Source organism: Ambystoma mexicanum, chromosome 14 (assembly GCF_040938575.1).
Source record: "Ambystoma mexicanum isolate Mex_15411 chromosome 14, UKY_AmexF1_1, whole genome shotgun sequence".
NCBI lineage: Eukaryota > Metazoa > Chordata > Amphibia > Caudata > Ambystomatidae > Ambystoma > Ambystoma mexicanum.
The window spans coordinates 2,828,093-2,851,066 of NC_090940.1; the positions used below are offsets into that span (position 1 = coordinate 2,828,093).

The window sequence follows — 22,974 nt, forward strand, 5'->3', positions numbered from 1 at the left end:
GGGAGAACATCAAAATGACTTCTCTCATATATGGGAAAAAGCATGTGGCATTTCTTACTGGCTCTTATTGATAGAATGAAATAATTTTACTTTCCAATGTACTGAACAAGTCAATTTGTGACATTAAAAAAGAGGCTATCTTCACCCTACCCCATCACCATTAAGTGCATGACATGTCTAACCTGACGAGATCATACCTGTCCAACTGTTTGTATATGCGAAGAAGAGGCACACTCGATTTCGGCAGTGTTGCCACGTTCAGATAGTCAAGTTGGGACGCCTAAGATGGTACTTAGTCTGCAACATAAGAACACTCGTGTTACATTGTCTGTGTGTGTGCTCCCAAGGTATCACATCACCTTGTCCTGAAATATATTATCCCCACAGTTGTAAATCTATTTACCTCGCCACTCATAAACATCCCTTTGATGAGATGAGCTTCTTGTGGTCTCGCAACCTTATTCGTGATGCTTTTGAAGGGGTCCTGCAAGAAAGGGAATTGCAGAGCCTTAATCGGAATAAATCTTTTCTTCGATGTTTTATGTTTATCTATGTTAAGTGGGAGAAGCCCATATTGCCGGTGCATTCACCAAGTGCTGACTGCTCGTTTATATCTCCTGGTGGTCGTGCCCCCACGACCCCATCGTGTGCACTTATTAAACCTAACTGCTCACATCGCACCCAGTAGTGCAATCTTGTTTTAAATTTCAAACAAGCATATTACAAGGACTAACAACCCCTTTCCGCTTCCTAGGGCTCATCAACATGTGCCTATTCAGATTCGCGTGTGCCCGGGTGAAACCCATTATGTGCATTTGTATGAACTTAACAAGACAACCTCACCCGCTGGGAAAATCCGATCGTATGTTTTTAAGGGGATTAGTGCGGCGCCAGGAACCCATTTCCATTTCTTCTATAGTGGGAACATGCACATAATCTGGTTAGCATGTCCCAGTCATTCTTACTTGTTAAGTTCTAGTTTTCCCTTCGCAATTTCTTCAGTTTCGTTTCTTCGCGGTGGACGCTAATGGCGTTCCTCGCGATAGACGCTGGTGATCTTCTCCGCGTCTTGTGCATACACTGACAACGGAGGATGGTCTTGTCAGTGGCCAATAGAAGCCCACCGCAGGGTCACATGTCCCGGCGGCCATTTTTGGTTGGGAAACATAGCGTGTTCCCGCGGCCATATCTCGGTTAAAAAGCATGTAAGGGAAAGGCCAATTCTCATAAGGTTTCTCACTTGAGTCTACTGGCAACGATACTGTGTTAAAGTGACGGATATCCCAAACAGTCAGAGAATCATTAGTTCTCCCTACACATAATGTTCGAATTCCGTAAGAACACATCTAATGCATGAGGGGGACCTCATGCGAAGGAGGGGGGGGGACACAGTGGGTGGAAGCCCGAAATTCTGGTTTAGCGGCAAATATATGGCCCCAACTTATTGCTAGATATATGGAGACACCTCAAGTACAAGGAGGGGGGGGGGGAGAAATTACCCATTTTGTGGGGCGAAATGGAGAGAGACAACGTGAATAAAAGTGAAGGCCTAGTGTTCCATCTACTTCATCAAGGCCAGTGTATTCCACTGAATTTCTTCATTAGGCCTGTGTCTGACTGTGTCCAGACGAAAAATCCACTGTTCCTTCTTTAGAAGTATGTCATGAAAATTACCCCCTCTGCGGGGTGGCCATACTTTCTCGAGGATTGTCCATTTGAAATCATTCTCTGTGTGATGTTCTGCATTCAAATGGACCACAAGTGGTGCAGTGATTTTTTTGGTCCTTATACAGGACTTATGTTCGATTAGGCGTGTTCTGATTGGGCGAGTTGTCATCCCAATATATTTTAAATTGCACGGGCAACTAATCAAGTAGATGACACCTCGACTATTGCAATTTCTTAAATGCCTCTGCATCCATGGTGTCTTCCACCCTATGTCAATGGATACACTTCTTGTGGTCTGTTTACACATGCTACACATCCCACATGGGTTATGTCCCACCGCGGTGGGTACATTCCAGAGATTATTAGCATTTCCACCACGCTTTGGGTCTGTCAAAGTATGGACCAGGCTGTCCCGGATGTTCCTTCTCCGTTTGATCGCAAAGGTGGGCAATGACCATTCCAATTTGCCGGTATTAAGGATAGGCCACAGTCGCTTAATTTCTCTTTTCAGAGTGTTGAAGATTGGAGAGTAGTTTAGGACTGCCACAATAGACGTCCCTTGGGCGGGTTTTCCGTGTTGTTGTAAGGTAGTAGTCCGTGGTATATTCCTTGCCCGTTTCTGGGTATCTTTGACAATTTTTTTGGGATATCCTCTTCGAAGAAGTTGTGATTTTAACTCTCCCGATTGTTGTTGATAATCGGCAACTTTCGTACAGGTTCGCCTGTAACGTAAAAATTGCCCAAAAGGCAGATTATCCCATAAAGCACGTGGATGGTAACTTCCATAATTTAATAGTGCATTACGGTCAGTAGATTTTTTGTAGACCTTGGAGACTAAGCCACCATCTTCTGCTAACGCATGGAGGTCCAGGAAGTGTGTTTCCGTTTTGCTACAGTTCCAAAGTGAACTTCAAGAAGGGGTTTTGTTCATTGATCCATTGATGGAACTCCTGTAATGTCGTCTCATCTCCCTCAAAGATGATAAAAATATCATCAATATACCTCCGCCACACTTTGATGTTTTTCAGAAATGGATTGGTGGCAGGGTAGATGATTTCTTTCTCGAAGGGATCTACATAAAGGTTCGCCAAACTTGGGGCGAATGTGGCCCCCATTGCTGTTCCGGAGATTTGTTGGTAGAATTGCTCATTACAGAGGAAGACATTTTTGGTCAGTGCTATTTCTGTGAGGGCTGTAATGAATTCAACATGGCCCCTCCTGAGGTCATCTTTGTGTGAAAGATGCCGCCTAACCATATCAGTCGTCTCCAATTGAGGTATACTCGTATACAGGGATTCCACATCCATGGTTACCAGCCACTGGTTGGTGCTGTCAAAGGGCAAGTTGTCAATAAGGACAAGCATTCCCGTAGAATCTTTGACATAAAAGGTCATCTTCGATATGTCATCCCGCAGGAACCAGTCCACATATTGGGACAAGGGTTCCAAAATCGATGGTATTCCTGACACAATGGGTCTCCCAGGAATCGGGGAGATGCCCTTGTGAACCTTAGGTAAGGCATAAAACGCGGGAATTCTTGGATGTGGCTGTGTGAGAAAAGCAGCTTCTTTACTGGTCACTAATTCGCCTGCTAGTGCTTCTTCAACCAGGGGTGCAATTAGATTACAGATGGCTTGCGTAGGGTCTCCTGGCAGTTTGCGGTAACTTCTGCCATCTTTCAAAAGATTGTCAACCATGATCCCATAGTCTTCCTGGTTCATGATCACCGTCCCCCCACCCTTATCAGCTGGTTTTATTATGATGGCATCATTCTTAGCCAGATCATTCAATGCTAGCAATTGCTCCTTTGTGCAGTTGTTGTTAATGAATGGCAGACTTTGTTCTAGTACTTCTAATTTTTTCATTAGAGCTTGCTCGAAGGTTATTGACTCAGGTGTATTATTATGACGGTGGAATGAACTTTGACGGTGGCCGGAGTCCAGTATCTTCAGCCAATTGTAATTCTTCATGATCTGTAAAGACTTGTTTCAACCGGATTTTCCGCATGAGCTGTGTGAGCTCTATGTGGGTCTGGAACGGGTCATACCTGGCCGTTGGAATAAATGATAGACCCTTCTGTAGTATTTGTTCTTTGGCATCAGTTAGTTGGTGTCGTGAGAAATTCATAATTGGGGAAATGCTGGCTGTGGGAAGTTCTGCCCCCTCTTGCTCCGCGTCACCTTCGGTGAAAACATCTGCCACCTGGGCCTGCCTCTGTTGCCCCCGCGTGGGCCTAAAAAATGGGGTGCTTGTTGTTGTGGTTGCATGAAACCCCCTCCATAGTTTCCCTGAAAACCTTGTGGATTGAAGTGTACTTGCTGTCTTTGGCGGCCTTGGCCTCTATTGCCCTGTCCCTGGGCACCGTTGTTGGTGGACCCATTGCTGGAATTGTTAGAGGAGGCAGAGCTGTTATTTCTCTGGTTCCTATATCCGCCTGGTGGATTAGCTAGATAGGCATTCCGTCTCGCCAATTTGGCCTCTGGTGTGTAATACTCCTCGTATGTGTAGGGATATACTTTTGCATGTTCAAATGCTGCAAGATCTTTTTTCAGCTTAAGGATTTTCCTTGCCATATTCATTTCTTTGAATTCTTTAAGAGAGGCGTCTAGTGCAGCCAACCTAGTCTTGAAGGCCTCAATATCAACCAAATCTTTAATTGCGGAAAGTTTAGTTTCCAGTTCTTTTACCAGATTATCTGCAATGGATTTTGCAGTATTAATTATCAAGATGAGCCAGTCCCGTGTACATTTATTTGCAATAAATGACCAGTCCTTGCGGAACTGGAGATGTTCCAAAAAGATCTGTGGTTCGATCCTGATAATAAGGCCATTTGGTGCTGCATGCGCCCGAAGGTACTCAGTCATAAGGGCCCCATGTAATTCGGCCCTTATGATCTTTTTCCTCAGGATCTCAACCTCATTCCATTCATCTGAGTCTGTATTTCTCTGTCCTGGTACGTTCAACCCCAGGAGGAATGGATTGGCCAATATCCCTTCAACCAAGTCTTCTGCGTAGGCAAGATAATTAGTATCAGCCATCCTTGGATGTTTTGATGGTGTTCGAGAGTATTCAAGATGGCGATAAGTATCATTCGAGGGGATTGGGTCCTCCGACGTATTCCATATCTATGACATGTAATCAACACAGCTGTGCTGCTTCGGAAACTTTTTTCGGCGTCTGCGTCGATGACGTCGATGCGCCGTCGTTGAGGACCTCGTCCGACGTCATCCGATGTGATAAGTAGGACGCACGACGCCCGTAGCCTCAGTTCCGTTTTTTCCACGAACGTGTTGCTTCGTGATTCTCGGTTCACGCCTCGACTCTTTGGAGTTCTGTTGTTCTCGGTTCTTCGAACCTGTTCGTTTTGTGACAATCCTTCGTGTGAAGATGTCTTCTACTTCGTCTTCGACCCCGCGTCCGGGTTTCAAGAAGTGCGGGGAGTGTTGGGTCCAAGATGTCGGTGACGGACTCACACGACGCCTGCCTCTGGTGCCTCGGGGAGGCCCACGACACGGATCACTGTATCGACTGCCAGTGGATCACGTCCAAAGCCTTACGCGAACGTAAGAAGTTGTTGTCGGTAGGTCGGGTGTCCAAGCCCTGGAAGTCAAAATCTGCGGGGCTTTCGACGGATGATTCGAGTAGTGACTCTCCGCGTCATCGTCGGAAGTCTCGTGGTCTCCTTCTAGGAGTCAGTCTCGCCACTCCTCAGCCTCTTCGAGGCATTCTCGGAAGCGCCGACACCGGTCGTCTTCCAGGTCCTCTTCGGAGGACTCTGCCCGGCACGTCGCTTACCCCACCAGCTGTGCGACGCCGGAGGAATGGGCTTCCTTCGGGAAGTAAATGCTGGCGATTCTTGAGTCGCAGGGTACTAAGCCGTCCGCGCCCCCGAGTGGGGTCGGTCGTGAGAGGTCGAGAGACACCGCTCGCAAGAGTGGTCGGCACGAGTCACGGGAGAGGTCCCGTTCGGACAAGGAGACTCGTTCTCGACGTACCCGTTCCAGGTCCCGGTCCTCGACGCGTTCGAGACCGTGTGCATCTGTGAGGTCTTCGAGGAAGACATCGACGTCGAGGGCGTCGACAGGCTTTCTCGAGGCTCCGGCTCCGAGGAAGTCGTCGAAGCCGTCGACGCTCAGGTCGTCGAGGGACACGCTCGGGGCTCCGGCCTCGAGGGCTGTGTCGATGCCGCCGATGCTGGAGGCGCTGCATCTGACGTCGATGCCGATTTCCTCGACGCCGATTTCCTCGGCGCCGATGCCGGTTCTCTCGACGCTGGCGCCGATTCGCTCGACGCATTTCGTGTCGGAGGTACCCCGTGGCACGGGTGAACCCCCTAGGAAGGCTCTGGTTAAGAGCAAGCACTCTCGGGTGCCTTCTTTTCGCCACCTGGACTATATTTCAGAGGCGGATGAGGATTCTGATGGCCTGGTTCCTAGTCAGGTTCCAGATGAAATTGTCTCGGGCCATAGTCAGTTTGACGATTTGAGACAGTCACTGCATGATGCCAGTGGACTGGACACCTCTCCGGAGGTGGAGTTTTGTCGGCCTGAGCCTGGCTCTCATGCCGATTCCTCGCATCGGCGCCTTATGGCTAGGGTTTCTGAGTACCTGGGATGGTCTGCTCCCCCAGGGGAGTTTGTGCAGGATGATCTGACGGACATCCTTGATGTTGGTCCCCCAACTGATCCGGTACTGCCGTTCCATATGGCTTTACAGAGAAGGGTGGCGGCGGCTTGGACTGCTCCGGAGAGTCTCCCGGCGGTGGGCAGATCCTTGTCGCGAAAATACCGTCCAGCCAGTAGCGACCCCTGCTACTTGACCAGGCACCCCACTCCGGAGAGTTTGGTGGTGCAGGCGGCCACGGCCCCGGCAAAGCAGGCGTCGTACCCTACCATCCCTCCTGATAGGGACGACAAACGTTTTGATGGCTGGGCGAAGAAAGTGTTTTCTTCTGGTGGTATGGCGCTTCAGGCGGCCAACTCCATTTGTGCCTTGTCTCGTTTCACACACACTCTGTGGAACTGTGTTGCGTTAGCGGCTGAACATATTCCCAAAGGGGACGAACGGGATGGTTTCCTTGCTATGGTCCAGGATGGTAAGGATGCCATGTGAGTCCGTTCAGTCGGGTTTGGACTTAGCTGAATGCGTCAGTAGGTCCATGGCGGCGAGCACCATAATATGCAGGTTTGCCTGGTTGCGGAAGTCGGGGTTTGCTCCTGATGTGCAGTCCCGGCTCCTCAACATGCCCTTTGACGGTGAATACCTTGGGAGCACACACACAGATAATGTAACGCGAGTGTTCTTATGTTGCAGACTAAGTACCATCTTAGGCGTCCCAACTTGACTATCTGAAATTGGCAACACTGCCGAAATCGAGTGTGCCTCTTCTTCGCATATAAAAACAGTTGGACAGGTATGATCTTGTCAGGTTAGACATGTCATGCACTTAATGGTGATGGGGTAGGGTGAAGGTAGCCTCTTTTTTAATGTCACAAATTGACTTGTTCAGTACATTGGAAAGTAAAATTATTTCATTCTATCAATAAGAGCCGGTAAGAAATGCCACATGCTTTTTCCCATATATGAGAGAAGTCATTTTGACGTTCTCCCATTTTATCCACAGGATATATCGCAATCCCGCCCCTACGGGGCTTGCTGATTGGGTCAAAAGAAGCAATAATGGGTCCTGACGAATAGGATACACGCAAGACATCATTGAAACCGGTCGACCAGACATACAGATGTCACCTCATCTAGAGTGACACAAGTGGACTTATGCACTTTTAGACAAAAATTGTTTGAATCAATGTTACAGAATCTGTTTTCTTTTATAGATGTGTCATGTATTCTCGCACAGGAGAATGGTTCATGCACCGGTAAAAAAAGAGCTGAGCATAGAGTGCATGTTGTGCTGAGAATTTGCGTGACACTTATATTCTTAAAAAATGTTTTAGAAATGACTCCTGGATCAACCAGACACCTCACGGAGGGCAATTAAATTGTCAGAGTGTTTGACGCCGAGTCCCACGTGACCTATCTGTTTCATCCAAGGGTGCAGCCGGGAAATGGTTTTCCCGTAACTGCTTTGGTTTTAATTGTTTGGGCTAATGACCCATAGCTGTATGAAATTTGTATGCATAAAATCTATTGTGGAAGTTCGTTGTGAAAAGGTTTTCCATTGTTTCGACATAGGGCAAGAATAGTCCCCATGCATTCCCTGTCGGTAGTCGGCGCATCAGCGCTTTTGAGGATTAGAAACATCATGCAGGGTTAGTATAGTGTACTCCCTGTAGGGAAAGAGTTAGGGTTGCATTAACTGCACAATATAATAAATAGCTCCGGTGAAGCTTTTGTTCCTTACTCTGTTTTGTGTGTTACAGTGTTTCTCTGATAACAGAAAGGACACATACCCGCTGTTTGAGGTAATGTGTATTTGAGTAAAATCCCTGTGTGTTAGTCGAGAATATAAGACTACACAGACATGGTTGTAGCGATCTGGGTGGATAAAATCCACCAGATTGATGTCAGCTGAGAGAATTAATCTCAGGCCCGGAATTTTGTTCAGGAGCGCCAAAACCCTCCATCTGTTCAGCGAATCTGGACCTCCATAGCTACACATATAATGGATGGCTCTGGGGTCATCCGGGAAATGCGGCTGTCTCCATTGCATGTGCTCAGTTTACGGTTACTTACAGACTTGTAAGTCCTCACATCCCATCCATCACTACCAACCCGCACCCTGGGTGAGTATCCTTCCTTAATCCCTCCAGAGGTTTGGATGCCCCTATATTTGGGTTTGATTCCCCAAACCCACATGAGGGGGTTCATTCCTGAGTCTCCCTTATACCAAGTGGTGGCCTTACTGTGGGTGCCGCCCTACTCTCCCACAATTTCTGTTCTACCACGTTTGCATCTATTGCTGTGCGGGGGGTGGAAGCAATATTTGTGGCTTCAAATGGCGTCTGATCCTCCTTCTCTAAATGAGTCGCCCAAGGACCTCTATGCCCCCCAGGGGCAAACTGAACGGAGCCCTGAGGATCTATTCTTAATAAGTTTTTCAAAGTATTTCGTACCATCACTTCCACCTGCTGCTCATTCGTAAGTATTCTGCACTGCTGCGGTTTTTATACCCCAATGGTACCAGAGACAACTACTCCATTACGCGCAGACACACTCGTATTAAACACATTTTTTACAGGGTCAGCGCCAGGTGATGAGTTAATCAACCCCGCTTTCACCACAGCGGTTGAGCTGGACAAGTCAATCGCCTCAACGACATCGCTTTCAACAAGAGCTATGCCCAATGCCAACATTTCCGTAACATTATTGCTGGGAGCCTTTTTGACTAATTTAGCACAAGACCCTATTCTCACATCTTTCCCTTGTTTTTTGTTTAAAAGTTGGAACAAGACACCCCCTTTACTCACATTAGTGGGTTTGCCTCCTAAGTACTTTTTTTAATTTATTTTTTAATTTTTGTTCCCCTTATGTTTCATTTCATCCGTTAATGTATTGAGAGCGGGTAGGTTTCTTCCCTGACTGGGGGAGTCACTCAATACTTGGCTTTCCACCTCCTCCCCTTCTGACAACTGGCCAAACTCCACATCCTCCCTTACCATAATCCGCCAGGAGTTTTGGGAGGGCCTGTTGGACCCTTTTCCAGAGATCACTTTCTGGGTTTTCTTTTTTTTTTTAACCCTTTTTAGAGATGCCAGGCATTACCTGCCCATCGGGCTCATCACATACCAATATCCTTCCTCCCCGCTCCCTGTACCCCACAGCTTTTAGGGGGATCATGCTTCCCCAAATTGGGTAAAACCGGTGTATATTCTTTAGGATCTCCGAACATGTCAAAGTGGCCCTCCCGTAATTTGTCCACATCCTTCCCAGTCTCAATGTTAGTTTTCCTTGTGCACGGACATTCACACAAACCCCCTCCATACCCCTGCCCCCCCCCCCCCCCACCTCCCAAATTTGGAAATTTGTCAGAAGTATGATAATAGCTCTCAAACATTTTGTATGCTCGTTGAATTCAGTCCAGATCAGATCGGGTGTCGCCTTCCCCTCATCCTCCCCAGTACCAGCACGGGGCTGAGCAGATGCAACCCTTTCCTCCTCCCTCAGACCCTGAGAGTGTCCCGACAGGACTAAGAGGGATACCTCGCCCATTCAAAATATAGGAAGCATATCCAGAAACAAGATGTCACTCTTTGAGACCCTCTGTTTGTTTAGGGAGGCATTTCCAATCGCATCACTATTGGTTCGCCTAGGTTCACTCAGCGATTCAAGGGGCGAGCTTCCATTCCCAATAAGGAGCGGGGAGAGCTCGTCTCCTCTCCCAATCTCTAGCATGGTTCAATCCGTCACTGCGGGGCGGGGGGCGATGGGTGGGAAGAGGTAGGGCTCGCGCCATTCTCGTGTTCTTCACGGGTGTGAACACTAGCGGCATGGAGAAAATATCTTCATACATCTGCAGCCCAGCTGATTTCCCTTTCTCCCCCTCTCTTCCCCTTTTCTCTCTTCTCCCTCTTTTCTCCCCTTCTCTCTTCTCCTCCTCTTTCCCTTCTCTTCTCCTCCCTTCTCTCTTCTTCTCCATTCCCTCTTCTTCTCCCTTCTCTCTTCTCCCTTCTCTCATTCTCTTTCTCGCTCTCTTCTGCCTCCCCCCCCCCCCCTTTACCCCAGGCGTCCTTATCAGGGCAGTTAATGCTAGCCAATAGTAACACCTACCTGTCTGCTCTCTTTATAGGTCTGGTGGTGGTGTCCCTAATGATAGCTCTGACTCCCTAGGGATCTTCTAGCTTTCCCTCTCCTATTCCTGCTGAATAGTCTCAGGGCTAAGATATAGTGTTTTATTTCGTCCAGCGTCACGCTCACTCCTTTCACGCCCTTTCGAACCTGCCCCACTCTATACTAGTCTCTCACGTTGTCCCTCCAATCTCCAACTACTCTTTCCACCTCCACCCTTTGATCTTACTTCGATCCTTACTCCTGGTCTCACTATCACTTGTACCTCCAACTACCCCTCTGCGTCTGTTATTGTCTCTTCTTGCCTTCCTCTCTGACAATAGCGTCTCCTATTGTTCCACTGACTATAGCTCTTCCCACTCTTCCTCTACTACTGTTTCTATTCCGCTATTACCACAACCCTTTTTCTAATTTTACTACTCCAAGATACTCTGATATATAGTGCCCTGCTCTCCACTATACTACTGACTACCACTGATTTCTCTCTACTCCCACTGCCTACTTTACTTCCAGTTACTACCACCACCTCTACCACTACTCCTACTCTACCTCTAATACTCACACTCTCTCACAAACACTCCACATACCTTCTCCATAACAATAGCCTCCGCACTCTCGCCTACACTGGTCTCTCGGACATCTTCCACTGCCTCCTGTCCTCGCCCAACTAACACACACTTGCACTCAAACACCCACCCACACACACTCATAAATACCCCACCCTCTCCCAGGATGTGCTACTTATCCTGTCCATTCAGTTACTTGACTTGCAGGGGTGACAGGAAAGGCTCTGGGAGAGTTTAGAGGACTGATAAGCCCTGCCCCTTTTCAATTCCAATATGGGCTGTAATGAAGCCAAGGTCTCGTGGCCCTTTTTTGAGTAATACATTTCCTGGTCGATTCAAAGGCCTTCTCTGGTAGCCTAGTGGGGTTTTTATTTATACAAAACAAGATCCCTAGTGGGGCTGACAGCATCACGCATGCCGCTTCCCCACAGCATCGCCTCCTCCCTCCCTCTCCTAACGGGCTGCTGCGCTGGCATGTCGCTGTACAGCAGGGCCTGCAGCATTCTCTCTCCTCAGCACGGCTCCAGCGACACTCCTCACACTGCTGTGACAGGTAAGCAGGAGAGGGGAGGGTGCCCCCACCATGCACACTCACCGCATTTGGGAGGGGGGGACTCCCTCCCTTGTCAGGGCCAGTACACAGGCCCTGCCACAATATGTACCTTGAGACTCGGATGGAGCCTTCTCTTTAATGTAGCTGTGTTCAGATCATCTGTAAAATAGACACCCTACCCTCATAAAGTTCTTGAAGCGCAATAGACAGGCTACCCTTAGAAATTTCCGAACTGCAATATCTAGCCTACGCGCATATATCTTTTAAGTGCAGTTCATTGGCTTTCCTCATATATCTTCTAGTGTAGTAGACAGGCTATCCCTATAAATATTATAGTGTAGTAGACTGGCTTCCCCTATAAATCTTCTAGTGTAGTAGACCGGCTATCCCATCTTCTAGTGTTGTAGACAGGCTTCTCCTACATATCTTCTAGTGTAGTAGACGGGCTATCCCTCTAAATCTTCTAGTGTAATAGACAGGATATCCCTCTAAATCTTCTAGTGTAGTAGACGGGCTATCCCTATAAATCTTCTAGTGTAGTAGACGGGCTTCCCCTATAAATCTTCTAGTGTAGTAGACAGGCTATACCTATAAATCTTCTAGTGTAGTAGACGGGCTTCCCCTATAAATCTTCTAGTGTAGTAGACAGACAATACCCTATAAATCTTCTAGTGTAGTAGGCGGGCTTCCTCTATAAATCTTCTAGTGTAGTAGACAGGCTATGCCTATAAATCTTCTAGTGTAGTAGACGGGCTATCCCTATAAATCTTCTAGTGTAGTAGACGGGCTTCCCCTATAAATCTTCTAGTGTAGTAGACAGACAATACCCTATAAATCTTCTAGTGTAGTAGATGGGCTTCCCCTATAAATCTTCTAGTGTAGTAGACAGGCTATGCCTATAAATCTTCTAGTGTAGTAGACGGGCTATGCCTATAAATCTTCTAGTGTAGTAGACAGACTATACCCTATAAATCTTCTAGTGTAGTAGACGGGCTATCCCTATAAATCTTCTAGTGTAGTAGACGGGCTTCCCCTATACACGGGCTTCCCCTATAAATCTTCTAGTGTAGTAGACAGGCTTCCCCTATAAATCTTCTAGTGTAGTAGACGGGCTTCCCCTATACACGGGCTTCCCCTATACTACTTCTAGTGTAGTAGACGGGCTTCCCCTATAAATCTTCTAGTGTAGTAGACGGGCTATCCCTATAAATCTTCTAGTGTAGTAGACGGGCTATCCCTATAAATCTTCTAGTGTAGCAGACAGACTATACCCTATAAATCTTCTAGTGTAGTAGACGGGCTATCCCTATAAATCTTCTAGTGTAGTAGACGGGCTTCCCCTATACACGGGCTTCCCCTATAAATCTTCTAGTGTAGTAGACAGGCTTCCCCTATAAATCTTCTAGTGTAGTAGACGGGCTTCCCCTATAAATCTTCTAGTGTAGTAGACGAGCTATCCCTATACATCTTCTAGTGTAGTAGACGAGCTATGCCTATAAATCTTCTAGTGTAGTAGACGGGCGTCCCCTATAAATCTTCTAGTGTAGTAGACGGGCGTCCCCTATAAATCTTCTAGTGTAGTAGACGGGCGTCCCCTATAAATCTTCTAGTGTAGTAGACGGGCGTCCCCTATAAATCTTCTAGTGTAGTAGACGGGCGTCCCCTATAAATCTTCTAGTGTAGTAGACCGGCTATCCCTATATGGAAATCCATGGCAACTCCGAGGGGCAGTATTGGGGATCATGCCTCTTTGCATGTTTTGCTCATCATAGACTTGCTTTCATTCTTTCTTGTTAGTAGGTTATGCGGTGTTGGCTTCATGAGTGTCCCTCTGACCCGTTTATTTTAAGTGGTGGTAGACTTCCCCTTTCTCAACCCTAATTCCCAAACCGGTCGTCACAGGCAGTACCATAACTGGAAAAATCCTTGTACGCCACGTCCAACATGGGTATCTATGGCTACAATAGTTGGTTTGAAAATGTTATTATTACATTAATAGTAGCACACATTTCTTAATCTGTGCTCGAGTAATCGCCTTTTGTAATTTTGAATGAACGTTGTCGAAGTCACCTTAGTTACCTTAACAGACCCGTCTTGTGACGGGTCCTCAGTTATAGTGAAAATACCTTCACAATCCTAACCAGGGCAAAATGGCAAAGGTCACTATTGCAAAACAGGAAAAGGCCCTTTCTGGGGGTACATGGGTTTAGAATAAGAGCTGGTTGAAATGCTGAGACCTGGGCTTCTGGTGACATTGCTTTGTAGATGCTAGCATTCTCTGGCATATGATGCGTACTGGGCACGTACTTGACAAATGTAACACCTTCTTGCGAGCATGGGGGCAGCTGCTGCTAAATGCTGGCAATGCTTGAACATAACCAAAACTGTCCTCTTTGCCCATGGTTGCAAGCCTTTGCTTAAAAAAAACCCTCCCTGCACCCACACCACGAACCTTTAAAAAGGGGACATGGTTCCAAGTGTTGGATTAAACGGGTTACACCGAATGATTGGCTAAGTGGTTCCAAAAAGTGGAGTGAACCGACCTAGGTTTTTATTCAGTTAGTCTTCAAAATCAAGCCCTTCTTGTATAGTCTTGAAAGTGGGATTCGTCAGAAAGTGGCCTTCTTATTGCACAGGGGCCTGCTCGGAGCCCAGTAAATGCTACTGTACCTTGAGCACAATCTTTACTGTCGTTTGATGCTAATCCGAATGCTTCATCTTTCCCAGGAATTCTAATCACCGAGATCATCGATGAGCTGATGTCTTCTCAGGGTAAGTATTGTTGTACTGGCGACCTCTCTCCTTTAAAAGATGTAATGGTTTTTCATTTCTGGCCTAGCGTGTGTGTTGTGTTTTTATGGAATGAGAAGGGCGCTTAGTTGAGGACTGAAGCAGTACCATTTGCTAAACGAGCCACAGTGCGAATAACTTGAACCAAATGAATGTACTCTGTGTGGAAATAGGTTTAGTATTTACAATTTCTGATTGGAAGTAGGACAGCGCAGTGTTGCAGTTACACAATAGAAGTGAACCAGGGTTTGCTTAGTATGACCTGCAAATCCATTCTAGCAAAATACCTATATTTGTCGTAGAACAAGTACGCAATGCTGCGGCTTTTTACTATTCAGCTGTAGGTGGCAATGGGTGAATATTTTCTGCCAGAGTTTGTCTTCCATGTTTCAAGACTGAGTAAATAAAAGACTAGAGGCTTTTGAACCACACCAGAAAGGGGAATTTGCTCTCAGAACTGTTAACATTTTGAAGCTCATCCTATTTTTCTAGGTTTAGGCCTGGAGTAAAGAGTATTTAGCTTTAGCACATATCCAGCTCCACCCCCTTCCTTTGTGGATCAGCCAGATGGTTGGACTTGCTGTACATTTTCATGTCCATGGTCCTCTAGTCCCGACAGACCACAACAGAAAACCGCTCATCATTTGCACTTTGCTCAGCACTTTCCACCTCTCCCCTCTCCCTTGCACTTTGCCCTTCCTTCTCCTCTGCACTTGCACGTTCTCAGTGTCACTGGGCCTAGTAAGATCGTTGTTTTTGCCCTCCCTTGTTCCCCTCCCTTGCCTCGTCCTGTGTATGAGCGCAATACACATAAAATATATCCTATATCATATCACTGAGTATTGCAAGACATCCAAACCTTTTGAGAGTTCATCCCAGGATCTATTGCCCCACACACATGACCAAGATTTAAGGAATCTTACCTGCTGTTCCTCAGCCTCATGACTGTTTCCTGCACCCAATGGCCATCAGCTTTCTCTGCTGAGCTTGCAAGTTAGGCTAGCGGCTCGTTCCATTGAGCCACATTGCAAGCTTTGCATAAAGCATGAGTTATACTAGTGCTGTGATGTAGGAATGGAAACGCACGGATTACAGGCTTAATGGTCACTAACCACCTACGTTTGTTCATCCTTAAGGATGGAGGATCTCCTTGGCATAGCACCCTCTCAATGCGAGACCTAGGTCCCAAATGCCTGCACACGACGCAAGCGGTCTTGCTCCGCTCGTTGCGCATATGCATAGCATCCGCACTTAAGGGCCTTTGCTACCTGGACTACTACACATCTCCTTTGCAACTAAGTGAAACGGTGAAGAAATCCTTTGAAACGTCTGTCATTATACTTGTGTGGCAATGTCTGGTCCCGGACGACCAACAGACCTCTTTCCATGTCATTGTGGAATGTTGTCCAGAGTCATCGCCTTTTAGGTGTTCTCTGCACGGACTTGCAAGCCTCAGGACTGTATTTTTCTTAGCTCAGTATTTTTTTAAGTTGGATACTCGTTAAGGGTAATTTGCATGTTTTCAGGAACGCTCCACTCTGGGTTATGTTGCTAATGGTGCTTCATATCAATTACTGCAGCATATTCAATGTTCTGTGTTTAGATTTTCAGAGATTAATTTATTTTCTTGAGTTCCCTATTATCAGAGCACAGTATTAAGAGTTTTTTTTCTGATCTTTGGGAGATTAAGAATCGGTCACCTTCAGACTTTCATCGTGCAAGCTCCTAAAGCGGGTTGTTTCCATACCAGTCGAAATACATTGCAACATACCTGCTAGCATTTCTTCCTGCATGCTTAAGGTTTTTGTCATGTGATGTTACCAATCAACCATGCCTCCATTTTTTTTTTGATTATTTTTTTTTCTCCACCGCCCCCCCTCTCCCCTCCCTCCCCCCTCTCCCTCCTGGGACTCTTAATCGGAAATTCTCACCCTCTGGCCAAGTGGCTTTGCTGAGTCAGTTCTCCAGCTTCCTCTTGATACCTTTCCAGGTCTGGGTCACACTCTGTGACAACCAATAATCTGAGTAACTCAAGGACCTGGACTTGGGTTTCACGCCAGCAGGTTTTGAAGTGTCCATCTCCTTCGCCTACCCTCCCAACCTACTGAAGTCACCTCGGCTCTGGAATACAACTCTTGAAAATGTGATCATCCTCTATGGTCGGTCTTGGATTGGTTAGTTCCTTATTTTCCACTTCCCAACATTGTGATTCATTATTCCGTCGTCTTCCTGGCTTTCCTAGACCGTCTCTTGGTGCCCCTGAATATTTCTCCTGTTGCTATGATTAATTGGCCCTCAATCAGTGGTGGTCGTGGACTTTGAGTCGTTGGCCAATTGGCTCTATTGCGCAGTCACCCTGCCTAAGAGTTTTCAGATTGCAGCCCCTTGAGGGGAAAAGGTAAGCATGTTCATCCTGTAACCGCGACTCACCCAGGGGGAAGGCTGCACTCATGAGCTGAACTGACTGCGTCCATATGAGAACATGATATGTCATTTATAGCGCGCCTATATACAAGTGTTTAAAGGCGTGACACAAGAAGGTATGGAAGACAGAGGGAGGACAAGACAATCTTGTTAGGGCTGTGTCATTCAGATCATGCAAGTGCGACAGCTTAAAGTGCAGGGGGCAAGGGAGAGGGGGCAGTGCCAGGAGATGGAAGTGGAAAGTGCAATCAGAGTAGCATGGCTCTGAGTAAGTGCAGCCAGGGCAGCGCGGCTCTGGGTAAGTGCAAGGAGGCAGGGGACTGTAGAGGTTAGTTACAGCCCCTTGCCCAGTAGGCCAGGAGGCAGTGCAATGGAGACTGATCATGGAGGAGCCTGGTACCCAGAGAGGCTCTGAGGGTAGCCAGATAACCAGTTGTTGCAGCAGACAGGTAGGTCGGGAGGGGGAGGGAGAGAAAGAATGCAGAGGAGAAAATGAATTTCTTGAGCTTCTTCCGAAACTTCAGGTGGTCCGGCTCAAGTTTGAGAGGGACAGGGAAACCGTTCCAGTGGGAAGCAATTGCAGAGGATAGAGATCTACCCCCCTACTCTCTGCCTGGAGAAGCGTCTGACCCTTAGAGAGTTGGAAGTATCCAAGGGAAGGAAGGTATTTTGAAGGTAATGCAGGCCCTGGCCCCAGAAAGCCTTGTGGACGATGCAGAGGGTCTTGTACTTCATCCTTGCAGCCAGCGGGCGCCAGTGTAGGGATTTCGGGGCTGGAGAGATATAGTCCCTGGTCTTGAGGCCAAGGATAAGTCTTGCAGTCTTTTTCTGGATTAGTTGAAGAGGACGGAGAGAAGTGGATAGCAGATTGAGAAAGACGCTGTTGCAGTAGTCCAGCCTACAGAGTCCAGGGCTCTGGAGACAGTGAGCTTCTGGGGAAAAGTGAGAAAAGGAAGAATACCTCTGAGGAGGTGCAGCTGGTAGTGGGCCTTCTTGCCAAGGTCATTGATGTGAGGAGAGGAGAGAGTGGAGTCTAAGATGACACCAAGGTTTTTTACCTCGCAGACTAAGGAAGAGGGCCCAAGGAGGGCGTCCAGAGTGAGAGAGCGAAAGTGGGAGCCTGGGTCACAATGAGTAGGATCTCAGTCTTGCTGGCATTAAGGCAGAGATTGTTGGAGGCGGACCAATCCTGAATCACGGATATACAGTCAGGAATGAGCAGGAGAGGAGGCTGAGGGGAGCCTGAAAGATAGCTGATTGTCAGTCGCATAACACAAAGTTAGAGGAGAAGGTATTATCAGGAGGGCCAAAGGGGCCAAGTACACATTGAAAAGCCAGGGAGAACGGGTAGAGCCCTGGGGAATACCACATGTGGAGAGCGAGAGAGAAAGAGGTGGTGGGGAGACAGGCCCAAATTGACCTGGGATGATTGGTCCAGAAGGAAGGTGGTCAACCACTCCGATGCCGAGGTTCTTGCAGAGTCGATGGATCAGGATGGCGTGATTCCCTGTGTCAAAAGCAGCAGAAAGGTCCAGGAGGAAGAGGACAGAAAGAAGGCTGAAGTCCAGATTAGAGAGCAGATCTTCACAGGTGTTCAGGAGAGCAGTTTCCATGCCTCTGGCTGCTCTGAAGCTAGACTGATGGTCGTAGAGGCAACCAACAGATTTGGTGTGGAGAGGAAGCTGGGAAATGACCAGGCAGTTTGGATCAGCTGAAGGCTTTTTAAGGAGGGTGTGCACATAGGAGAGCTTGAGAGAGGGGAAAGTGCTGGTCTCAAACCGGGTGCCCATGAAGCCTGTTTGTTTGGGAAACTATCAAAGGTGGAATGTGCTTGACAACATGAGAGCTAATCGCCCTATTTGGTGGATGTGTGAGTTAGAGAGATTGCTCAGTAAGCACTCCTACTACCAGGACACAGGTACTGAGTGTAGACGAGGCTCTGGGGAATCTCGTAGTTACTGTTTAAGGTAGTGCATCTCTCCGCAGGCATCCCTGCCCCCCTGGGCCCCATCTGAACCCCAAAGAGAGGTTAACCAATGTGGCTTCCACATATGCCCTTCTTAACTTGGGGGGACGGGGGGGGTGTTGGGGAAGTGGGCGAGGTGCATGTTGGGGTTGGAGATCTCAGCAGCATTTGACCTCCAAGGTGGTACTGAGAGTCCTTGCCAGCTGTCTGGTAGCTGGGTGTCAGACCAGGCCAGACACACTGAGCTCATTTGGATCAGGGAGGGACCCTGTTCACCTTGCAGTGCCTTATGGAGTGCCATAATTGATGTGTTGGGTTATCGGGTTCCTTGGTTCTAACACATCGGTTAGTGGATGAGCCGCAGTTGTACCTGCGGTAGCATTGTATTGAGGACTTCCTTCTGTTGAATTTAGAGGTGGACCTTTCTGTCCTTATTAATCCCCAAATTCAGTCCTGTTATGGTCCAGAAGCTTCTGTCCTTTGTTCTTCACGCCCCTCTCTTTTTATCCCAATGAGAACACGTTTTCACTGAACACCCGCTCTCCCTTGAAGGCTATCCTTCATCTGGAGCCAGGCTGGTCACTCAGGGTCATACATGCTACTACATAAGCAACTCCTGTCTCAGGAATGTTGTGTAAGGTTGCATGGGTGACCTGTATGGTGGTCGCATGGCTAGTCTCCCAGTTGTGTGGTAGATAACATGTTCATATCCGGGGGCTCCAGGTTTGGAGAAGCTGGGATGGTTCTAGATTGGGTGTATCCTCGCTCTGGGCGTGGGGCCCTCTTGTCAGAAAATGTCCTCCTTCCATTCCGCTGTTACCTCTTTGAATGCTCTTTCCTCTAAGTAATGCCAGGACGTAGACCTCCCGAGTTTCCAGAAATTCCTGAAGACCTGGTCCTTGTGCCAGGCCTTGTAGTTTCTAGTTTGAGTGGTTTGGTTGATGCTGCTGGTAGGTATGGCCTTTCTTGGCTTGCTTGGGGTTTCTGCTGTATTGATTTACCAGTGTTTTATTTTTTGTGAAGGCGTTCATTGCACAGCGCTTTGATGCACTTTGATGCTTAGTTCACACTTAATAAAAAAACTAACAAAGTGTAAAAAGAATGCAAATTGGCTCTTTGGTGCAGAGGTTGTGAAAAAGAAATGATGAAGCTACCTGGGGTTATGGATGCTGCTGCAGCCTCAAGTACCAGTGAGGCACAGACAAGGCGGCTTTCTCAGACTTTGACATGGTCACAAATGCCAAGTGAGCCTTGCGCAGTGAAGAAAAATGCTCAGCTTTTTGACTTCTTCCAGATTGCCAGCAGCACATTTTCAGACTGGAAAGCCGCCCGTAGTCGGTATTGCTGGAACTAAAGCAAATGGTTATGAAGTCATATACGCTACTGGGGGATGACCATCCCTACAGGCTTTTCTCAACAAATAAAGAGATGAGTTGAAAGGAGACCCTGGCACAAACCCTGTGGCTCGGTCAGATGTAGATTGTAAGTGCCCCTGGATATAATGAGTGCCTACTTTCCTATTGTGCCCACCCTCCCCTTCCTTCATCATTTGACCTCATATTGTCAAAGATGGCTTCAATAATGCGCAGACGCTCAAGGATAGTTCAAGGTTTTTTTTTTTTAAAGGTCAAAATTGCAGTTATTATTCTGTCCTGGGTACTGACAGGGTACTTTCCTGGGCTTCCCTCAACTTCCAGTGGGTCACCGTAACCCAGGTGTCCCTAAGGCCAAGTGTCCTCGATAGCAATTGGTAATATCTACTGTCTACAACGGGCTGTAGGTATTGTATTGTATTTGGTTATTTATATAGCGCTCTTTCCCCACTAGTGTGGCCTCAATGTGCTTTTTCCTCGGTTGGAACGCTCTTGGTGACCGTAGTAGATGTGGTTTGGAAATTCTAGGGAGTTTAGCTTCGGAGATTGTGCATGTTGCTGTTTTAAGACTTGGGTGGCAGGCAAGGCTCGACTAAGCAGCCCAGGAGAGGTCAGACACGTGGGTGGGTGTTGTTGAGGGTTAGAGATAGATTGCTATTGTTGAGAGAGTCTATGTGAAGCCAGCTATACTGGTATCCTTTCGTGTGGTGGTTGCTGTATGCTAGTGGCAGAGGTGTTGAGGTACGTCAGGTGTTTCAGTCTGAACGGCTATGTGTGAACTAGACCGGATGTGCTTGGCCATAGCCGTATTCTATTGTGCATGGATGCTTGGTTGTGCCTGCGGCCTGTGTCCACACTACTGGTGTGAAGATATACGTACCGTAGGCTGCGAGATTGCTTTGCTGGGCAATATATGTCCAGGTCTAAAATGGAGTCCTATGCCCATAGGCCTAGCTTTCATACTGTAGCAGGTATCCGAATATTTGAAACTGAGATCGAGGCTACACCTAGATTTGAGAATTCTATATAGTGGAAGAAGGGCCTAAGTTTCACATTGCAGTAGGATTAGACGCATGGTGAACAAAGATGGAGGCTACGCCTAGCTCTGAGGTATCGCAATGCAGTAGGTTTAATCGTACAGTAAACAAAGATGGAGGATACACCTATAATTGAGAATCCTTGATGGTGGGTGGGCGGGAGTGGGTCCTAGGCTTCAAAGTGCCGTAGGTTTCAGCCTATAGTATAGTAGTTTTCTGTAGTGTAACAGAGATTGTTGGTTTGTTGTACCTAGGTTTGGGAATACCTTTGTGGTGGGAGATTGCTAGTGTTGAGGGGTTCCCTGAATGAGCGATGCAGGTTAAGAGTGATTACTTGGTGATGGGGGTGTGCTACCCTTGGCTACTTATTTCATTGTTAGTCGTCTTTCATGTGGGCCGGAGGGAGGGGGCACAGTAAGAACGTTGAGTGTTGCAAGTGTGCCTCCGCGAAAGCTGCTGGCTTAGCTGGAGTACTTGTCCGGTGGGAATGTTGTGAGTGGGTTGATGGTGGGTCAGGTGGGCCACAACGAAAGCTGCTGGCTTACCTGGTGTTCCAGTTGGCTGGGAGTGTTGCTTAGCAATATGTGGTAGTGTCCGGTGAAACCGCTGCGAGTGATGCCGTCCCCCGAGTTATGATTGATGCAGGGCATGTATTAGAGGTATATTCACTGGGAGCAGTGGATTAGGAGAGTATTGGGAAGAGCCAGGTTTTAAGAGCCATACAGAATTTCAGGTGGTTTTCCATGTTGCGAATGTGTAATGGAAGGGAATTCCAGATGATTGGTGCTTGGACGGAGAGGGTGGAACCGCCAAGTCTAATGGAGCTGTGGGGTGGGATCACTAGGCGAAATGCAGTGCGAGATCTGAGGTTCCTGGAAGGTTGGTATGGGACCATTTTGTCTTAGAGGAATTCGGGACCAGTGTTGTGGACTGCGCAATGGGTAATGCACATGGCTTTGAAGGTGATGCGTCCAGCAATAGGGAGCCAGTGAAGGACTCTCAGGGTGCGGCTGATGTGTTCTCTGGGGGGCAGGTTAATGAGTAGGTGTGCTGCTGCATTTTGGATTTTTTCGGAGTTTCCTTAGTTGGGATGCTGGGGCTTCTAGGTAGAGGCAGTTTGCGTAGTATAGGCGGGAAAGGATGATGGAGTTGATGGCTGAGAAGCAGTGGGGATAGGCGAGGTAGGGGAAAATCCGCCTTAGGCTACATAGGTGGGAGAAGCAGGTTTTGGGTACAGTGTAGGTGTGTTGGGTGAGGGTTAACTCTGAGTCACATTCGCATCCAAGGTTTTTAACCACGTCGGAGGGTGCCAGTGCTGGTCCTAGTGATTTGGGCCACGGGATTGGTTGGGGGTTGAGTGATGTTTTCCCGCAGACTAGGGTTTTGGTTTTCCCAGAGTTGAGGATGAGGTGGTTGGTCGTCATCCAGTGATCAATGTCAGAGAGGCATGATGCCTGGTCCGGGCTGCCTGAGCCTTCGGAGTTTGGAATTTTGAGGATGATCTGGGTATCATCTGCATAGTTGTAGCAGGTAAGGGTGTATGAGCGGATATTGCAGGAATGGGTTGGATGTAGAAGTTGAAGATTAGCGGTGACATGGACGCTCCTTGGGGGGGACCTTTACACTGGACATATGGATGTGAACTGGTCGAGGTGCATGATTTGCAACCGGGTAGGGATAAAGGAGATCCACAAAAGGGCTGTGCTTTTGATTCCTAGTGTTTGTAGTCTGACTAATAGACTAGAGTGATCAATGGTATTGAAGGCTGCGGAAAGATCTAGCAGGATGAGAACTGCTGTTCTTTTTGGGTCGTCCCAGATGGAGACAAGGCACGATTCTGTTCCCCTTAGTG

At 47.7% G+C, this 22,974-nt stretch overlaps 1 protein-coding gene across 1 annotated transcript in view; it reads left to right on the top strand.

Moving 5' to 3' along the window:
* The window catches only part of LOC138527328 (transcription factor E2F5-like), a 315,036-nt gene that overhangs the window by 240,656 nt on the left and 51,406 nt on the right, over positions 1-22,974 (top strand). The window contains exon 6 of the mRNA XM_069638381.1: positions 14,260-14,304. Within this exon, the coding sequence (XP_069494482.1) occupies positions 14,260-14,304 (45 nt within the window). The remainder of the gene's footprint in view (positions 1-14,259; positions 14,305-22,974) is intronic.